The sequence below is a fragment of the Alexandromys fortis genome, unplaced genomic scaffold (assembly GCF_014885135.2).
Source record: "Alexandromys fortis isolate MF-2015 unplaced genomic scaffold, M_Fortis_MF-2015_v1.1 scaffold_175, whole genome shotgun sequence".
Taxonomy (NCBI): domain Eukaryota; kingdom Metazoa; phylum Chordata; class Mammalia; order Rodentia; family Cricetidae; genus Alexandromys; species Alexandromys fortis.
The window spans coordinates 677839-692300 of record NW_026068065.1 but is presented as its reverse complement, the minus strand read 5'-3'; the positions used below and the strand labels follow the sequence as shown (position 1 = coordinate 692300).

General features: G+C 47.4%; 1 protein-coding gene across 7 annotated transcripts in view; it reads right to left on the bottom strand.

Moving 5' to 3' along the window:
- Mtres1 (mitochondrial transcription rescue factor 1) overlaps positions 1-4519 on the bottom strand; it is a 15611-nt gene extending 11092 nt beyond the window's left edge. The window contains exon 1 of one of the 7 annotated variants that reach the window (XM_050120538.1): positions 4429-4519. Coding sequence is in view for 2 of the 7 variants with exons in the window: in XM_050120536.1 (XP_049976493.1) it covers positions 1156-1179 (24 nt within the window). In the remaining 5 variants the exon portion in view is untranslated. Of the gene's footprint in view, positions 1-1155; positions 1675-1702; positions 1726-4194; positions 4388-4428 lie in introns of those variants that run through there. The other 6 variants (XM_050120541.1, XM_050120539.1, XM_050120540.1 and 3 more) reach the window with 6 other exon arrangements.
- Positions 4520-14462: the final 9943 nt, after the last annotated feature.

Genomic DNA, 14462 nt, shown 5'->3' with positions numbered 1-14462 from the left:
TCTCTCTCTCTCTCTCTCTCTCTCTCTCTCTCTCTCTCTCTCTCTCTTTCTCTCTCTCTTTTCATGACAGGCTTTCTCTGTGTAGCTTTGGCTGTTTGGCTGTCCTGGAACTAGCTCTTGTAGACCAGGCTGGCCTTGAACTCACAGAGATCCGCCTGCCTCTGCCTCCCAAGTGCTGGGATTAAAGGTGTGCGCCACCACTGCCCAGCTCTGGAGCTCCTCTTAAATCAAAGCAGTGAACAGGGAATGTTGGGTTCTTACATACCACTAAAGAAACAAGATGCTGGGTGAGTTGGAATGTATAAGTAATTCAGAGAATCAGGAGGTCAAAGTCAGCCAGGGATACAAAAACAGTAAGAAAACCAAACAAACAAACAAAAAAATCCAAACCAAAACAAAAAACCCATCTGGGGTAGATGGCACTTGCCAATAATCCCAGCACGTAAGGGAGACAAAGCCAGGACAAGTCAGGATGGCGTGTACTTCTGGGGCCAGGCTGGTTGGTCTCCATTGCAAATTCTAGGCTAACTGGGTCTACACAGGAGAACATATCTCAAAGTAAGAAGACATGAAAGGATTCTAGGGGCTGTGGGGATGACTCGGTGCTAATGGCACTTGCTCTACCAACATAAGAATCTAAGTCCGAAACCTCCCACCCATGTAAAAGGCCAGGCACATCTGTGTGCGCCTGCAATCCCCAAGCTTTGGGAAGCAAAGACATTAGCTCACTAATCAGCCAGGAAGCCTAGTCACAATGGTGAACTTCCAGTTCAGTGAGGAGCCCACTCTCCAGACAATGAGGTAGAGAGGAAGACATTGGATGGGGATGGCCTGACATAGCTTCAACCTCTCTCTCTCTCTCTCTCTCTCTCTCTCTCTCTCTCTCTCTCTCTCTCTCACACACACACACACACACAGACACACACACACTCTCTCTCTCTCTCTCTCACACACACACACACACACACACACACACACGCACACACACCCCTGAAGAAGGATTCTATAACTAAAAAAAGTCTCTTTTCCTTTGGTACGGCCCCTGAGTGTCCCAACTCCTCTGCCATCCCCTGCCATTTGTCCCTTTCCAGACTCTGGTAGCACCAATATGGCCTTTGCCATCCCCGGAAACCTTTGAGATAAGATTTCACGTACTCTAGGCTGCTTTAAATTCACCATGTAGCAAAGGCTGCCCTTGAAGTTTTGATCCTCCTGCCTCAGCCTGTAGAGTACTGGAATTACAGACAAGGATTATTATACCTGGCTTCAGTGGCTTTAAATTCTTCCAAATTCCAGACTTGTACACATGAGCAGAGTTAGTATAAAAGACCTATGGCTGCTATTCACAGGAAGGCCGGCTGCCAAGCTGGGTGCTCACCAGTATCTGGGAACTTGAACTTCAGCAGAGTCCTCCAAACTTGGAGGAGTGGCTTGCTGTACTGAAGCTGTAATCTGATTTACGCTGAGCCCTAATTTCTCTTCTGGAAGCCTGCTATAGTTGTTGGAGGAATCACGCAGTAGATACCATCATGCCCAGTTTCCTTCACTCTGCCCCAGGCCACGCCCCTTCCTTCCTTTGCTTCATAAACCCAGCCACAGGTATGGTCACGTGCTGAGGCCCAGGCCTCTTGGTTGTTAATCAGCAGATACAATGTCCAGCTGCATGTCTGACACAACCACATGGGTGACCGAAAGCACCTACCTCACAGGCAGTCCAGGGCCTGACCTCAGACCTGCTCCGCTCAGAGCCTTCTTTATCTCTGTACCCTTCTGGAGGATTAAAACAAGCTAGCAGGTTTTTTTTTTTTCAAGGCCAGTTGTCCTTTACTTGGGGGGGGGGCTTAGGGGGATTGTGGGGGTCACCGGGGTCCTGCCTGAGGCTGCCACATGCTGGGGTGACAAGTATGTCCTGCCACATCCAGGTTCCAGTGACTTTCCCCCTCCTTGCTTTAAGACAGGGCCTCAGGTAGCTCAGACTGGCCTTGAACGCTTCTGCTTCCACCTCCCAAGTGCCGGCTACTGCTGAATGTACGTGATGTGCATGATGTGCTTAAGTCAGGGTGTGAGCACAGCACGGCTTGCATGTGGCATCCAGAGGACATCTCAGGAGTCAGGACTCTTTCCACCTTACTTCTCAGGTAGGGTCTCTCTTGTTCCCGCCATGTGTACTCCAGGCCAATAATTCTCTTGTCTTTCATCTTGGCAACAGAATACTGGGACTACAGACACACACTACACACCTGGCCTTTCTGCGTGGGTTCCAGGGAGTGACCAGGTCTTAAAGCTTGGCACAAAGTTCAGGCCAGCATGAACTACAAAGCAAGACTGTCTACAAAACCAAATACCTCAAAAACACTCCAGAGAAAAGACTCTTCTGGGCCTGGTGGGGCGGGAAGATGTGAAGTTTGACACCTGCCTAGACCAATGAGTGTGTTCATGGCCAGCCTGGGTAACTTAATGAGAGCCTGCCTCAAAAATCAAGAGAATTTAGTAAGCTGTTACTGTACATCTGTTCAAAAAGCCCATGGTTAGGAAGGTCCTGGGAGGAACCTGTTGTTTTGTTACATTGATATGGTATCAAACTGCCTTCTAAATACTTACATTTATACCCACAAAATGAGTTAGAAAAGTTTTACAGTGGATATCCATTAAAGTGGAAACTAATCAAAGTGTGGAGACTAAGTGCCTGTTATCTGCTCAGCCCTAAATGAGACCTTTTCTTCCGGTTTTTCAGGGCTTCTCAGTGTAGCTTTGGAGCCTGTCCTGGAACTTGCTCTGTAGACCAGGCTGGCCTTGAACTCACAGAGATCCACCTGCCTCTGCCAGTCACCAAAGCTACAGAGAAACCTTAAGGGTGGGGAGAGAAAAATCAAAAACAAAACAAACAAAAAAAAGAATAAAGATTTACCACTTGGCTCTAGAACCTGGGAAGTTCAAGGTCAACAGCATCTATTTCCCCCCTCTCCCTCACCTTTCCCTCCCTCATACTTCAGAGGTGGACACCTGGGGGAAGGCCTTCTTGCTGCACCACAGGGTAGACAGAGGCCAGAGAGGGCAGAAAGTGTAAGCAGGCCAGCTAGAGCTTGTTATCATACCAAAGCCATGTACTCCCTGATGACCCACTAGGCCATGAACAGACTTGCCCAAGAACTTCCATGACCCTGCTCTTCCTAATGGCACTGCACCAAATTCCCAACACACGAAACTTAGAGGACACATTCTAGCCAAACTAGGGGTCCTTGTCCGCACGGGTCTAGTACACTTTTGCATAGATAAGTATACTAGGTGACCTCACCTTCAAGTCTAAACTCAAAACCCCTCAGTCGGGCCTACCCATTCCAAAGCTATTGACTTCTGGCCAACCAATCCCTTTGAACACCTACCCCACCCCCAGAGTTTATCACACGGAATTTACTGGTTGTTACTCATCTGCCTGTGCTTACATTCCCAACAGTAGAATTCCTCTTCATCCCGATTTTATTTTCCTTCACTTAATCTCAAGTGCACAGAATAGTGTCTAGTAGTTAAAAACTTGTGGAATCTGGGAACGGTGGTGTGAACCTGTATTTCAAGCATCTGGGAAGGAGGCGAGAGGTTGGGGGTTTCAAGGACATCTCCACTACAACGTAGACAAGTCTTCAAAATAAAAAAGGATAACAGTACGACCAGAGGACTGCGGCATTAGAACGAGCTCAGAAAAGAACAGAGTGTATCTGAACTGACACTAGCTCTCCAAAAGTTTTAGATACCTAAAGTGGCCCTGGCTGCATGAGTTCTCCAGAAAAAGTTTTAGTAGGAAAGTGACCTGGCAGGAGTCCGTCTTACAGGGTCTCCTTGGTGGCGGTCTGCACTAGAGATGACTCGGGGAGAAAGGTCTGTTTCGGATTCGATTTTTACGAAGCTATAGAATATGCTAACAAAGGCTAAGACTGCTGGGAGCGTAGTGTTCAGGATGCAAAGGCAACGCTGCCCTTGAGTGCACGATGCTGAGAACGGATCCGTGTTCCCCAGCTTGTCACCGCTCGGTGTGACCGGGAGCCTGGCCTCCAGGCGGGAAGGTCTACTGCAGTTACGAAAACCTTCCCTTCTGGGGACATCGGAGGCTGACTTCTTGACGAGGACGGGTTCCCCTGGAACCCTCCTATTCCGCACCTCCCCAGATTCCCCCAAGGTCAAAGGAAACTGGACACCCACGCCGCCGGCCCCGGGTCAGTGTCTGCAGCCAGTTGCGGCCAAGCGCCGGGACGCACAGCCTGGGTCAGCTCAATTCCTAAGATCCCGGGTTTCGGGAGGCTTCCCAAGGCAAGCCCGACCCTACGGAACCGGACGTGCACGCAGATTTGACCGCAGCGCTGCAGGGCAGAGGCGGGTCGCCGGCGAATGACCCGCCGAGGGGCTGGGCTGGCGAGCCAGTAGGGGCGCACTCACCTGCGAAGTCCGCTGGTCCCTCCCCGGACCGCGCCGACCGCAGGCCTGGGGGCCACCTCTGTTCCTGCCCCGCCTCTTCCGCCCAAGCCCACGCCGGAAGAGTGGACCCCGACTCGCGTGTGAGCTTAGTGGCGCGGTCACAGCGACCCCTGCTGGACGCGGCGCCTTGGATGACCGCGCTGTGGAACTGTGCGTAGGTGTGGGATTGGGGAGTGAGGAGTGGGGGCGTGAGAGGCTCCATCGCAGGTCGGCTGAGCTCGGCAGCCAATTCCAGAAGAACTTGGTTTGAAAGTCGAAGTTCTTTCTCTGGAGTAGTTTCTCTTGGACGTTTTTGTAAATTACAGATGTTGTCTCCAAAAAATTGTACACAACATTCCAGAATTTAGAGTGTTGGCGTTTAGAACATCTTTTCCAATCCCAACTCAGGGTGCGGGTGTACCCCTGTAATTCTAGCACTCAGAGATGGAGGTAGGAAGGGCAGGGGCTCAAGGTTTTTCCTGGGTACAAGACTAGAAAGTTTGAGGCCGGGCTGAGCTACGAAGAAATAAATATAAATAGGAACACAACACCTGATGCTCCGGTCAGCCCGTCCTGAGGAAGTGGAGGCAGGAAGAAGACGCTGCTGGGCCTGCCGTGGCTACAGGGCAACTTGGAGGCCAATCTGGGTTACCTGAAACACTGTCTCAGCCAATTTCTCCTCTGATTACAAAGTGGTTTATAGTTGTGTTTGTGCAAGAGGAAATAGCAGTCATAAATTGTTCCAAGTACTGTAATGATACATTTTACACTGTTGGCATTGCGAGGGATACACAGTTGCATTTACTTGTTGGACCTCAGGATTGAACTCAGGTGTTTAAGTTTGTGAACAGAGGCCTTTACCCTCTGAGCCAGTTCACCAACCCTTGGGTGAAATGTAAAAGGGGTGTGTGTGTGTGTGTGTGTGTGTGTGTGTGTCCGAGGACAACTTGCAGGAGTCATTTTCTCCACCTTGTGGGTCCCAGAGGGCAAACCTGTGTTGCCAGGCTTTCTAGCAAACACCTTTACACACTGAACCACCTCACCAAGGTGAAATCTTTTTTAAAATGGTGTATAGAGGGCCTGGAGAGATGATTTAGCAGTTAGAAGCACTGGACTGCTGTTCCAGAGCATGTGGATTTGATTCCCAGCACCACATGGGGGCTCACAAACATCTGTAGCTCCAGTTCCAGGAGATCAATCCCCCTTCTGGCTTTTGAGGGCACCAGGCATAAGGGGCTCACAGGCAAAATACCCATACACAAAATGTGAGTTGTTTGAATATATTTTTATCTTCTTTATTATTTTTTGCTGTTATTGTTTTGTTTTGTTTCAAGACAGAGCTTCTCTGTCCTGGGTATCCTGGAACTCGCCCTGTAAACTCAGAGCTCCGCCTGCCTCTGTCTTCCTAGTGCTGGAGTTAAAGGTGTGTGCCATCATCACCCGGCTTCTTTACTAATTCCTTAGGGATTGCCAAAACATTTGATCATAACAAGTAGGTATTATGCAGAAAGAAAAAAAAAAAAACAGTAAATTTCAACCAGGCGGTGGTGACTAATGCAGAGACAGATGGACCTTTGTGAGTTCAAGGCCAGCTTGGTCTTTAGAGCGAGTTCCAGGATAGGCTCCAAAGCTAAAAAGAAAGCCTGTCTCGAAAAACAAAACAAACAAACAAAAAGTCAGGAAAGCTGCCGTTGGTAGTTCTCTGCACACCCTGCTTTTAGCTGAAGGTCAGTCTGTTTCAACATCTGGACTTGATCAAGGATCCCAACACTTTTACCATTCCCATGGGGCTGAAATGTTGGGGTCCTTGATGTGGCCATGCTCACATCAACAATACACATTCACTGACTACTTCGTCTGCTTCCCGTAGGGTGTTGTGTACACCTATAACCTGCAAACCCACAATTTGGGAAGTAGAAGCAGGAGGGTTGGAGGTTCAAGGTCATACTAGTAAACAGAGTTCCAGGCAGTCAGGCTATGCGAGACTCTCTTCTACAAATGACTAAACAGGACTGGAGGTATGCTTCAGCAGTGAAGACTACACACTACTCTTACAGAGGGCGGGAGTTTGGCTCCCATCGTGCATGTAGGGCAGCTCACAACTGTAAGTCCAGCTCCAAGGGATACAACTGGCCTCTGAGGGCCCTGCACTCATAGGCACACACACACATACACATGCACATGCACGCATGCGCGCGCGCACACACACACACACACACACACACACACACACACACCAGACACACATACTTAAGATATGGTGTGAAGCTGGGCAGTGGTGGCGCACGCCTTCAATCCTAGCCTCGGGTGGCAGAGGCAGGCGGATCTCTGTGAGTTCAAGGCCAGCCTGGTCTACAAGAGCTAGTTCCAGGACAGGCTCCAAAGCTACAGAGAAACCCTGTCTCGAGAAACAAAACAAAACAACAGCAACAAAAAAGATATGGGGTGAGTGAGGGACTTTGGCAGGTCTAGTGAGACTACAGCAGGTGACAGAATACGCCATGGAGAGAGGGCTGGAGTGTGGAGTTTATCTGAGACAAAGGGAATGAAAAGGGAAGAGAACACAGGAGAGACAGAGAGACAAAGAGGGAAGGAGGAGAGAGAAGCCAAACACTTGCCTTGGTGGGGGGGGGGGAGAGATTAGGACTTACTTGCCATACAAGAGTGGTGACTGCTGTGCCAGGTTCTCAAGGGGCACCAAGATACTAATACACGTACTTTTGGGCTTTTTGTTTTTGATGTTTTGTTTGTGTGTGTGTGTGTGTGTGTTTTCAAAACAGCACTTCTTTGCTTAGGATTGGCTGTCCTTGAACTACCTCCTGTAGACCAGGCTGGCTTTTATCTCATAGAGATCTACCTGCCTCTGCCCCACAAGTGCTGATATTAAAGGTTTGTGCCACCACTGCCTATTGTAGCCACACGTTGGGGCAACACCTGTTGGGGTCCAGCCTAGACGGGTTCGTACTTCCAGGGTGGTGGTGTGTGGATTAGAAATGTTAGGTAGAATAGACAGAGAAACAAAAGAAACAGAGACACAGGATAGTATCGGGAGGGCAATCCAGTGGATGCTGAATAAGCCTGTGTTTACTTCTTAGGATCTTTAAAAACCCCAATCCAAAAAAGGGGAAGAAAGCAAAAGATATTTTTTTGTTGTGTTACAAGGAACAAAGTGATTACCATCTTAATACTTAAAACACCAAGTGACCACACCCTAGGTCAAGATACCCTGTTAGTGGCCACACCTTAAGTCAAACCTCTCGTCAAGAGCCCTGAAGGAGTGAGGAGAAGGCTTTAAACTCTCTGATCTTCAGTCAAGGTGGAGCTGACCCACTTCTGTAGGCCCCCACAACCAGGCTATTTACATAGTTTTTAAACAAATCTTTTAAAATAAGTAAATACCTTTCTGTGCCAATATCATTCCCTTGAACATGGTAAATGCTCCTAAGACCTACCAGGCTTTATGTAAGAAATGTGGCAAGCGCCAGCCCTACAAAGTGACACAGTACCAGGACAAGTATTCTTTGTATGTCCAGGCTAAAAGGCCTTCTGACAGGAAACATTCCTACACTGGGCAGACTGAGTCTGTTTTCCCCAAAAGGCTAAAAGTACAACAAAGGCTGCGTGGAGACTTGAGCCTGGTGAGCCCAGCTGAGGTCTCAGAGAAGGCTGCCTAGCCAGACGTGTGAGCATTTAAGCTGATTTTGTTATGTAGACAGCAGTCATGAGCTTGTACTTAAAAAGAAATAAATAGACACGAAAATAAATACAAACAAATTGAAATTACTTAGCATATATCTTTCAAGAATTATTTTTCTTCTAATTCTATTCAAAATTCAAAATTATTACTGAGGGTTGGGGACGTAGTAGATGCTTGTAATGGGTTAAGTAAAAATATGTAATAGATTAAGTGAAAATGCTGTGGATCAAAAAAAAAAAATGCTGTGGATCCCCGAGGGGCTCAGTGGCAGAAACACTGCAGGTCCCCAAGCAGGGGCAGTAGGCAGCAGGTCCAAGAGCAGCCAGTCCCAGGCAGGGATGGCACAGTTCCCAAGTGGCTGCAGTAGGCCACAGGGGGTCCCACAAGGAGAGACAGACAGATGGGCAAGCCACGAGACCATGCCACAGGTCTCCAAAGGCGGCTGGTCCCAGGCAGGGAGCCACGCAGCAGGAGAGAGACAGAGACATGGATAGGCACACCATGCAGAGTGAGGTTGGATATTTATTTAGTGGGTTATGGAGGGGAAAGATGAGAAGGAAGAAGAAGAAGAAGAAGAAGAAGAAGAAGAAGAAGAAGAAGAAGAAGAAGAAGAAGAAGAAGAAGGAGAGAGAGAGAGATTATCAACATTTTAGATAAAAAAAATTGGTGTTGTTTTGTTTTTCAAGACATGGTTTCTCTGTGTATCTTTGGAGTCTGTACTGTAACTTGCTCAGGCATGCCTCAAACTCACAGAGAACCTGCCTCTGCCTCCCAAGTTCTGGGATTAAAAGTGTGTACCACAACTGGCTATATCAAAATTCTTTAAAATTCCTTTCCCTACTTGTTGAGACAGAGTCTTGCTAATGTTGCCTAGCTTAGCTGCTCTCAAATTCCTGGGCTCAAGTGATCTTCCTTTTCAGCTTTCTTAGTGTGGGGATAATAGGCAGGTAGTTTGGGTTATTTATTAACTTATTTTTCAATGCATGTGTGTTTTTCTACATGTATGTCTGTGTCTAAATATCATGTCAGAGCTTCTGAAACTGCAGTTATAGATGGTTGTGAGTCACCATGTGGGTGCTGGGGGAATTGAACCCAGGTCCTCTGGAAGAGCAACCAGTGCTCTTAAACACTGGGCCATCTCTCTAGCTCCAGTTTAGAATTTTAAAGTGTCTCAAAGGTCTATTCTTGTGCTTGAGTCCAAAGACCCCCAAGACGACCACCATGGAGCCACACTTCCGGATACAAAAGCATGGTTTTGTTTATTAAGTACAGGCTAGCATGGGTCCTCTGCCTCACAGTCTGACACAGCAGATGGAGGGAGAAGGACCCTGGTAACTATTCTAAGGGGTTTATAGAGACAAAAACCACAAAGCAGTTACAAGGTTACAGTCTCAAAATTACTTATCCTATATCACCATTGGCTAAAGATGAGATAAAACTCAGCTGTTAGTTCCTGATAGGCTGTTAGTATCTAAGGGGTATAGCAACAACCCGCCCTGGTTACATCCTCCAGACATCTGCTGACCCTGTGCTAACTGCTGGGGCTGCTTGAAATACCACCCAGCTGATAGGGGAAGTTGGGTGGGGAAATAGGCTGCAGGCAGTAACTTTCTGTAACTTAGGTTTTTTCACTAGCTAATACTTCCCCTAAAGAGGGGTCCTATGGCCTTCATCTTATCCTGGGGGCTGGGGTGGAGGTTGGCCTTCAGTTTATCCTTAAAGCTAGGTTGCAGTTCAAGGTCCCAAAAGGGCACAGCACAGAAATGGAATCTTTTCTGGCCTTTCATTCCCTGGTAGGAATTATTTTTTGTTTGTTTGTTTGTTTTGTTTTGTTTTTCGAGACAGGGTTTCTCTATAGCTTTGGAGCCTGTCCTGGAACTAACTAGCTCTTGTAGACCAGGCTGGCCTCGAACTCACAGAGATCTGCCTGCCTCTGCCTCCCGAGTGCTGCACAGCAACTTTTATAAAGGAAACCATTCAATTAGGTGGCTTACAGTTTCAGAGGTTTAGTCCATTATCATCATGGCAGGACATGGTGACGTGCAGGCAGACACGACGGTGGAGTAGCTGAGAGTTCTACATCTTGATCTACAAACAGCAGAAAGAGTATGCATGCTAGGCATAGCTTGAGCATATATGATACCTCAAAGACATCCTTCCTTCAACGAGGCCACACCTACTCCAACGAGGCCACACCCACTTCAACAAGGCCACACCCCCTACTAGTGTTAGTCCCTATCAAATACTTGAATCCAAGGGGCCTTACCTATTCAAACCACCACACTGGCCTTTCTCTCGTGACTTTCAGAATCAGCATGCTGGTACTTTGGAAGTGTAGTACATGCTTTTTAACTGCTGAGCCATCTCTCCAGGTCCCCAGATACCTTTCTTATATATCCCTGGCCCACCTACCAAGGGATAGAGCCATCCACAGTGGGCTGTGAAGAGTTCAGGAATAGCATATGGAAATAAGGTGTCCGGTCCAAGAATATAGAAATATAAAGTTGTAAGCCCAAACACATTTTGCGAGGAAAAAGAAAATAAAACTGGCAACCGTCGTTAACCTTTAACAAACACTTTCTGCCTTAAGAGCAGACATCCCGGCAGCCACTGTGTACAGAGGCAAACTTTTAACAATTGTCTCCTGCCCCGGCTTCCCAGCTAGGCAGGTACAGCGGACAAAGGTTAGCTCCTAACTAGTGCTCTATGGGACCCTCTGTTTGGATTCCCTTAATTTTTAACTCTTCCCTTATGGGACTCTACTCTCTGCCTTGCATTCTTTCAGGGACAGTGAAAAGTGGCTGCATCTGCCCCAGGCTTTCGCAAACACTCTTAAAGTTAATATTCTAATGTCTAAAACCAAACGTCGTAAACCTTAAAATGTCATGTGACTTCAAGGCTGTAAAAGCCCTTTTACCGCACCTGGTGCTTGATTTTACTACAAGAGGAAGCCCCCAAACCAGCTCCACTGCCACAGCTACAGAAGCCTCATCTCTGGCTGTGCTTACAGTTATAGCTGATAAGCTTTGTGTGCCCACATGTTTTTTTTTCTTTTTCTGGAATAAAGTTTGCTTCTGGTTTAATAGACTTCAGTGGTCTTTTCCCCATCATTGAATGATACCCATACCCAACAGGATATAGGATATATCCTATATCAATTAAAAATCAAGAAATCCCCCCCCCCCAGATATACCTACAGGCCAATCTGATGGAGATCCTTAATTGAGGTTCCCTCTGCCCATGTGATCAGTCATCACACATAATGGTCGCTGTCTTAGTTGCTGGTCTATTGCTGTGAAGATCAAGATAACTGTCCTTTTTTTTTTTTTATTATGTATACAGTGTTCTTGCCTGTATGTATTCCTGCGGGCCGGGAGGGCACCAGATCTCATTACAGATGGTTGTGAGCCACCATGTGGTTGCTGGGAATTGAACTCAGGACCTCCGGAAGAGCTGTCAGTGCTCTTAACCACTGAGCCATCTCTCCAGCCCCGGCCAAGGCAACTTTAATTGGGTACTTGCTCACAGTTTCAGAGGGTTACTCCATGACCATCATGGCGGGAAGCATGGCAGCAGGAGAGGCAGCTGAGAACTTACATCCTTTTCGTCGTTGGTGGTTAGTTGGTTGATTTTGTTTTGTTTTTGTTTTTCAAGATAGAGTTTCTCTGTGTAGCCCTGGCTGTCCTAGAGCTCAGAGATCTGCCTGCCTTTACTTCTGGAGTTCTGGGATTGCTCTGACTACTGGGTAGGCCCTTGCTTCTTATTAAAAAATTGGAGGTATAGAAACTGGGCTTCCTATGGGCGTTTGACACCTCACAAGCCTACCCTCTCCTCCAACAAGGGCACACCTTCTCCTACAAGGCCACAGCTATGACAATAAGGTCACACCTCCTACTCCTTCTTAAAGAGTTCCACTAACTAGGCCCCAAGCATTCCTATCTTTAAGCCCATGAGGGCCATTTTTACACAAACTACCACAGCGGGGGAAATTGAGACAGCTTGTCACATTGTGCTCATCGTAAGTGTAATACCCAGCATCCACTGCGGCATCCATCTTTGGAAGTCCTCTCCCCTGGACCTCCGGGAAAGCCCGCCAAGCACTGACTCCTCCCCAGGGAGGGTCAGGACCACTCCCACAGGCCATTTAGGCTGCTGCCCAGAAAAAGGAACACGTGGTCTTGGTTTTTGCATGGTCTTCCCCCTCTCTCTTTTTCTCGCCATGATCCCTGCCTCCTGGGAGCGCTACATTAAAAATGGGCACTTTTTATTCAGTCTAATTTGGTCTGACTGGAATTATCTGCATTGGCGGAGAGGCTCATCTTAAGGCTCATACCTAACAGTCAGGAGGAGGAGAGTAGTGAACACTTCTGTTCGGCTCACTTTCTCCTTAGTGTATAGTATAGGAACCCTCATCAAGATAATCCCCTACAGGCTTGCCCAGATGCCCGATTCTCGAATGATTCTAGAACTCATCAAGGTGACAACTGAGATTAACTTGGCATGGCTAATAGTGTCAATTCGACGAGATCTAAAATTAAGGCAGAATAAAAAAGACAAGAAAACTATGGAGATGGAGGAAGGGAAAGACCTCCCTCAGGAGTTAAATTGAAATCCTTTAACAACCGGGGCTGAAGAATCCCAACACAGTTAACATCTGCTCCAGGCCTGTCTCCTTTCCCAGCTGTAAACTGACAATTTCCTAGAACTCTTACTCAAGGAAATCCCTGATCCCAGAACCAGGACCATAAAACCTTCAAGAAACCTGCCACCCCTAGAATTCTGGGAAGCAGCCAGTGCCCACCACATGCCCTGGAGCCAGGAGGCTGAAAAACACACAAACAACCACTACACAACAGCAAACTGAAGTATCTCCTACCCTGCAGTTTATCCAAAAGGAAAAAAATTAAATTAAAAAAGCAGTTTCTGGACCTGTGGAGCCAAACCTTCTCCACTACAAAAAATTGCTTCTCAGATGGTGCATGGAGCCTTGTCCTGTCTCTGATACTGAGCCACAGGGTTGGGGGCACCACTTCTCAGACCAATAAAATCTACTCTCTCGACTTTTTGATTCCAAATTGAGTCTATTCTTTTGTTTACTCTCTTAAATTTGCCACAAACCCCATCTACAGTAAAACACATGTCCTAGACCCTCATGCACGAGGAGGGTCACCAACGATCTTTGTAAGAACCGTTCGTTGTGGCTGGCTTTAGAGGCACACTTCAGCGGTAGAATACTTGTCTGGGTGTGCAAAGTCCTAGACTTGACCCCCAGCATCCCGGAACTCAACAGGCTGAGGGGGAGGGATCAGTATGAGTTCCAGACCCGCTTGGACTTGCAATCCTCTGACCTCGACTCCACAGGCATGTGCCAGCACACCTGGCCCACAGCATGTTGTTAGCATTTTATATCTTCATACTTCCAATTCTTTTGACATTGAATTCTCTATCTATAAACACAGACTCATTTATACCAGTGTTTGGGTATCTTGCAATTCCCAGAGCTCTAGGCTTGGTGGTGTGGGGTAGTGTAGCTCAACATTATAGCCACTAGCTAGAAGCCCTTGAGTGCTTGAATGTGGCTGGTCTGAAGAGATAGTTGTGAGTGTAAAATACACAATAGATCTCACAAACAGATAAGTGGTTGACAGGCTCAAAAATGCCTCTCAACAATTTCTGCCTGAAGCAATCTCACCTGCGAGGCTCTCCTCCCTTTGAGAGTGGGTGGGGCCTCTGTCTTGCTTCTGAGCAGAGAATAAAACACGAATGCCACTTCCATGATCGCATCACATAAGGCTGTAACCTGCACTTTGTCCCCTGATTTTTTTTTTTTTTATTAACTGCCTTGCTTACTTTAACGAGCTATCCCAACATCTGGAAAGCCCACATGGCAAAGGATTTCAGAGTGGCTTCCAGATGACAACCAGCACGGAAGAAAGGGCTGCAGTCTGCTGGTCCACAACGATGAGTCCTGCAACAACCACCAAAACTTAGGAGCAAATTCTTCCCTTTTCAAGCAATAAGTGAGATCAGTTCAAAACTAAGGTAGTTGTTCATTGCACTGCCGTTCCATTACTACAAACTAGTAAGATGGTCATTTTTTAAGTTTTATGTTCATGAGTGTTTTGCCTGTATGCACATCTGTGCACCGAGTGCATGCCTGGTGCCCTGAGAGGCCAAAAGGGGGCATCAGATCCCCTGGAGCTGGAGTTTCAGATGATTATGAGCCACTATGTGGGTGCTGGGAACCGAATCCAGGTCATCTACTAGAGCAAGTGCTTAACCACTGAGCATCTCTCCAGCTCCTAATTTACTGTCTTTA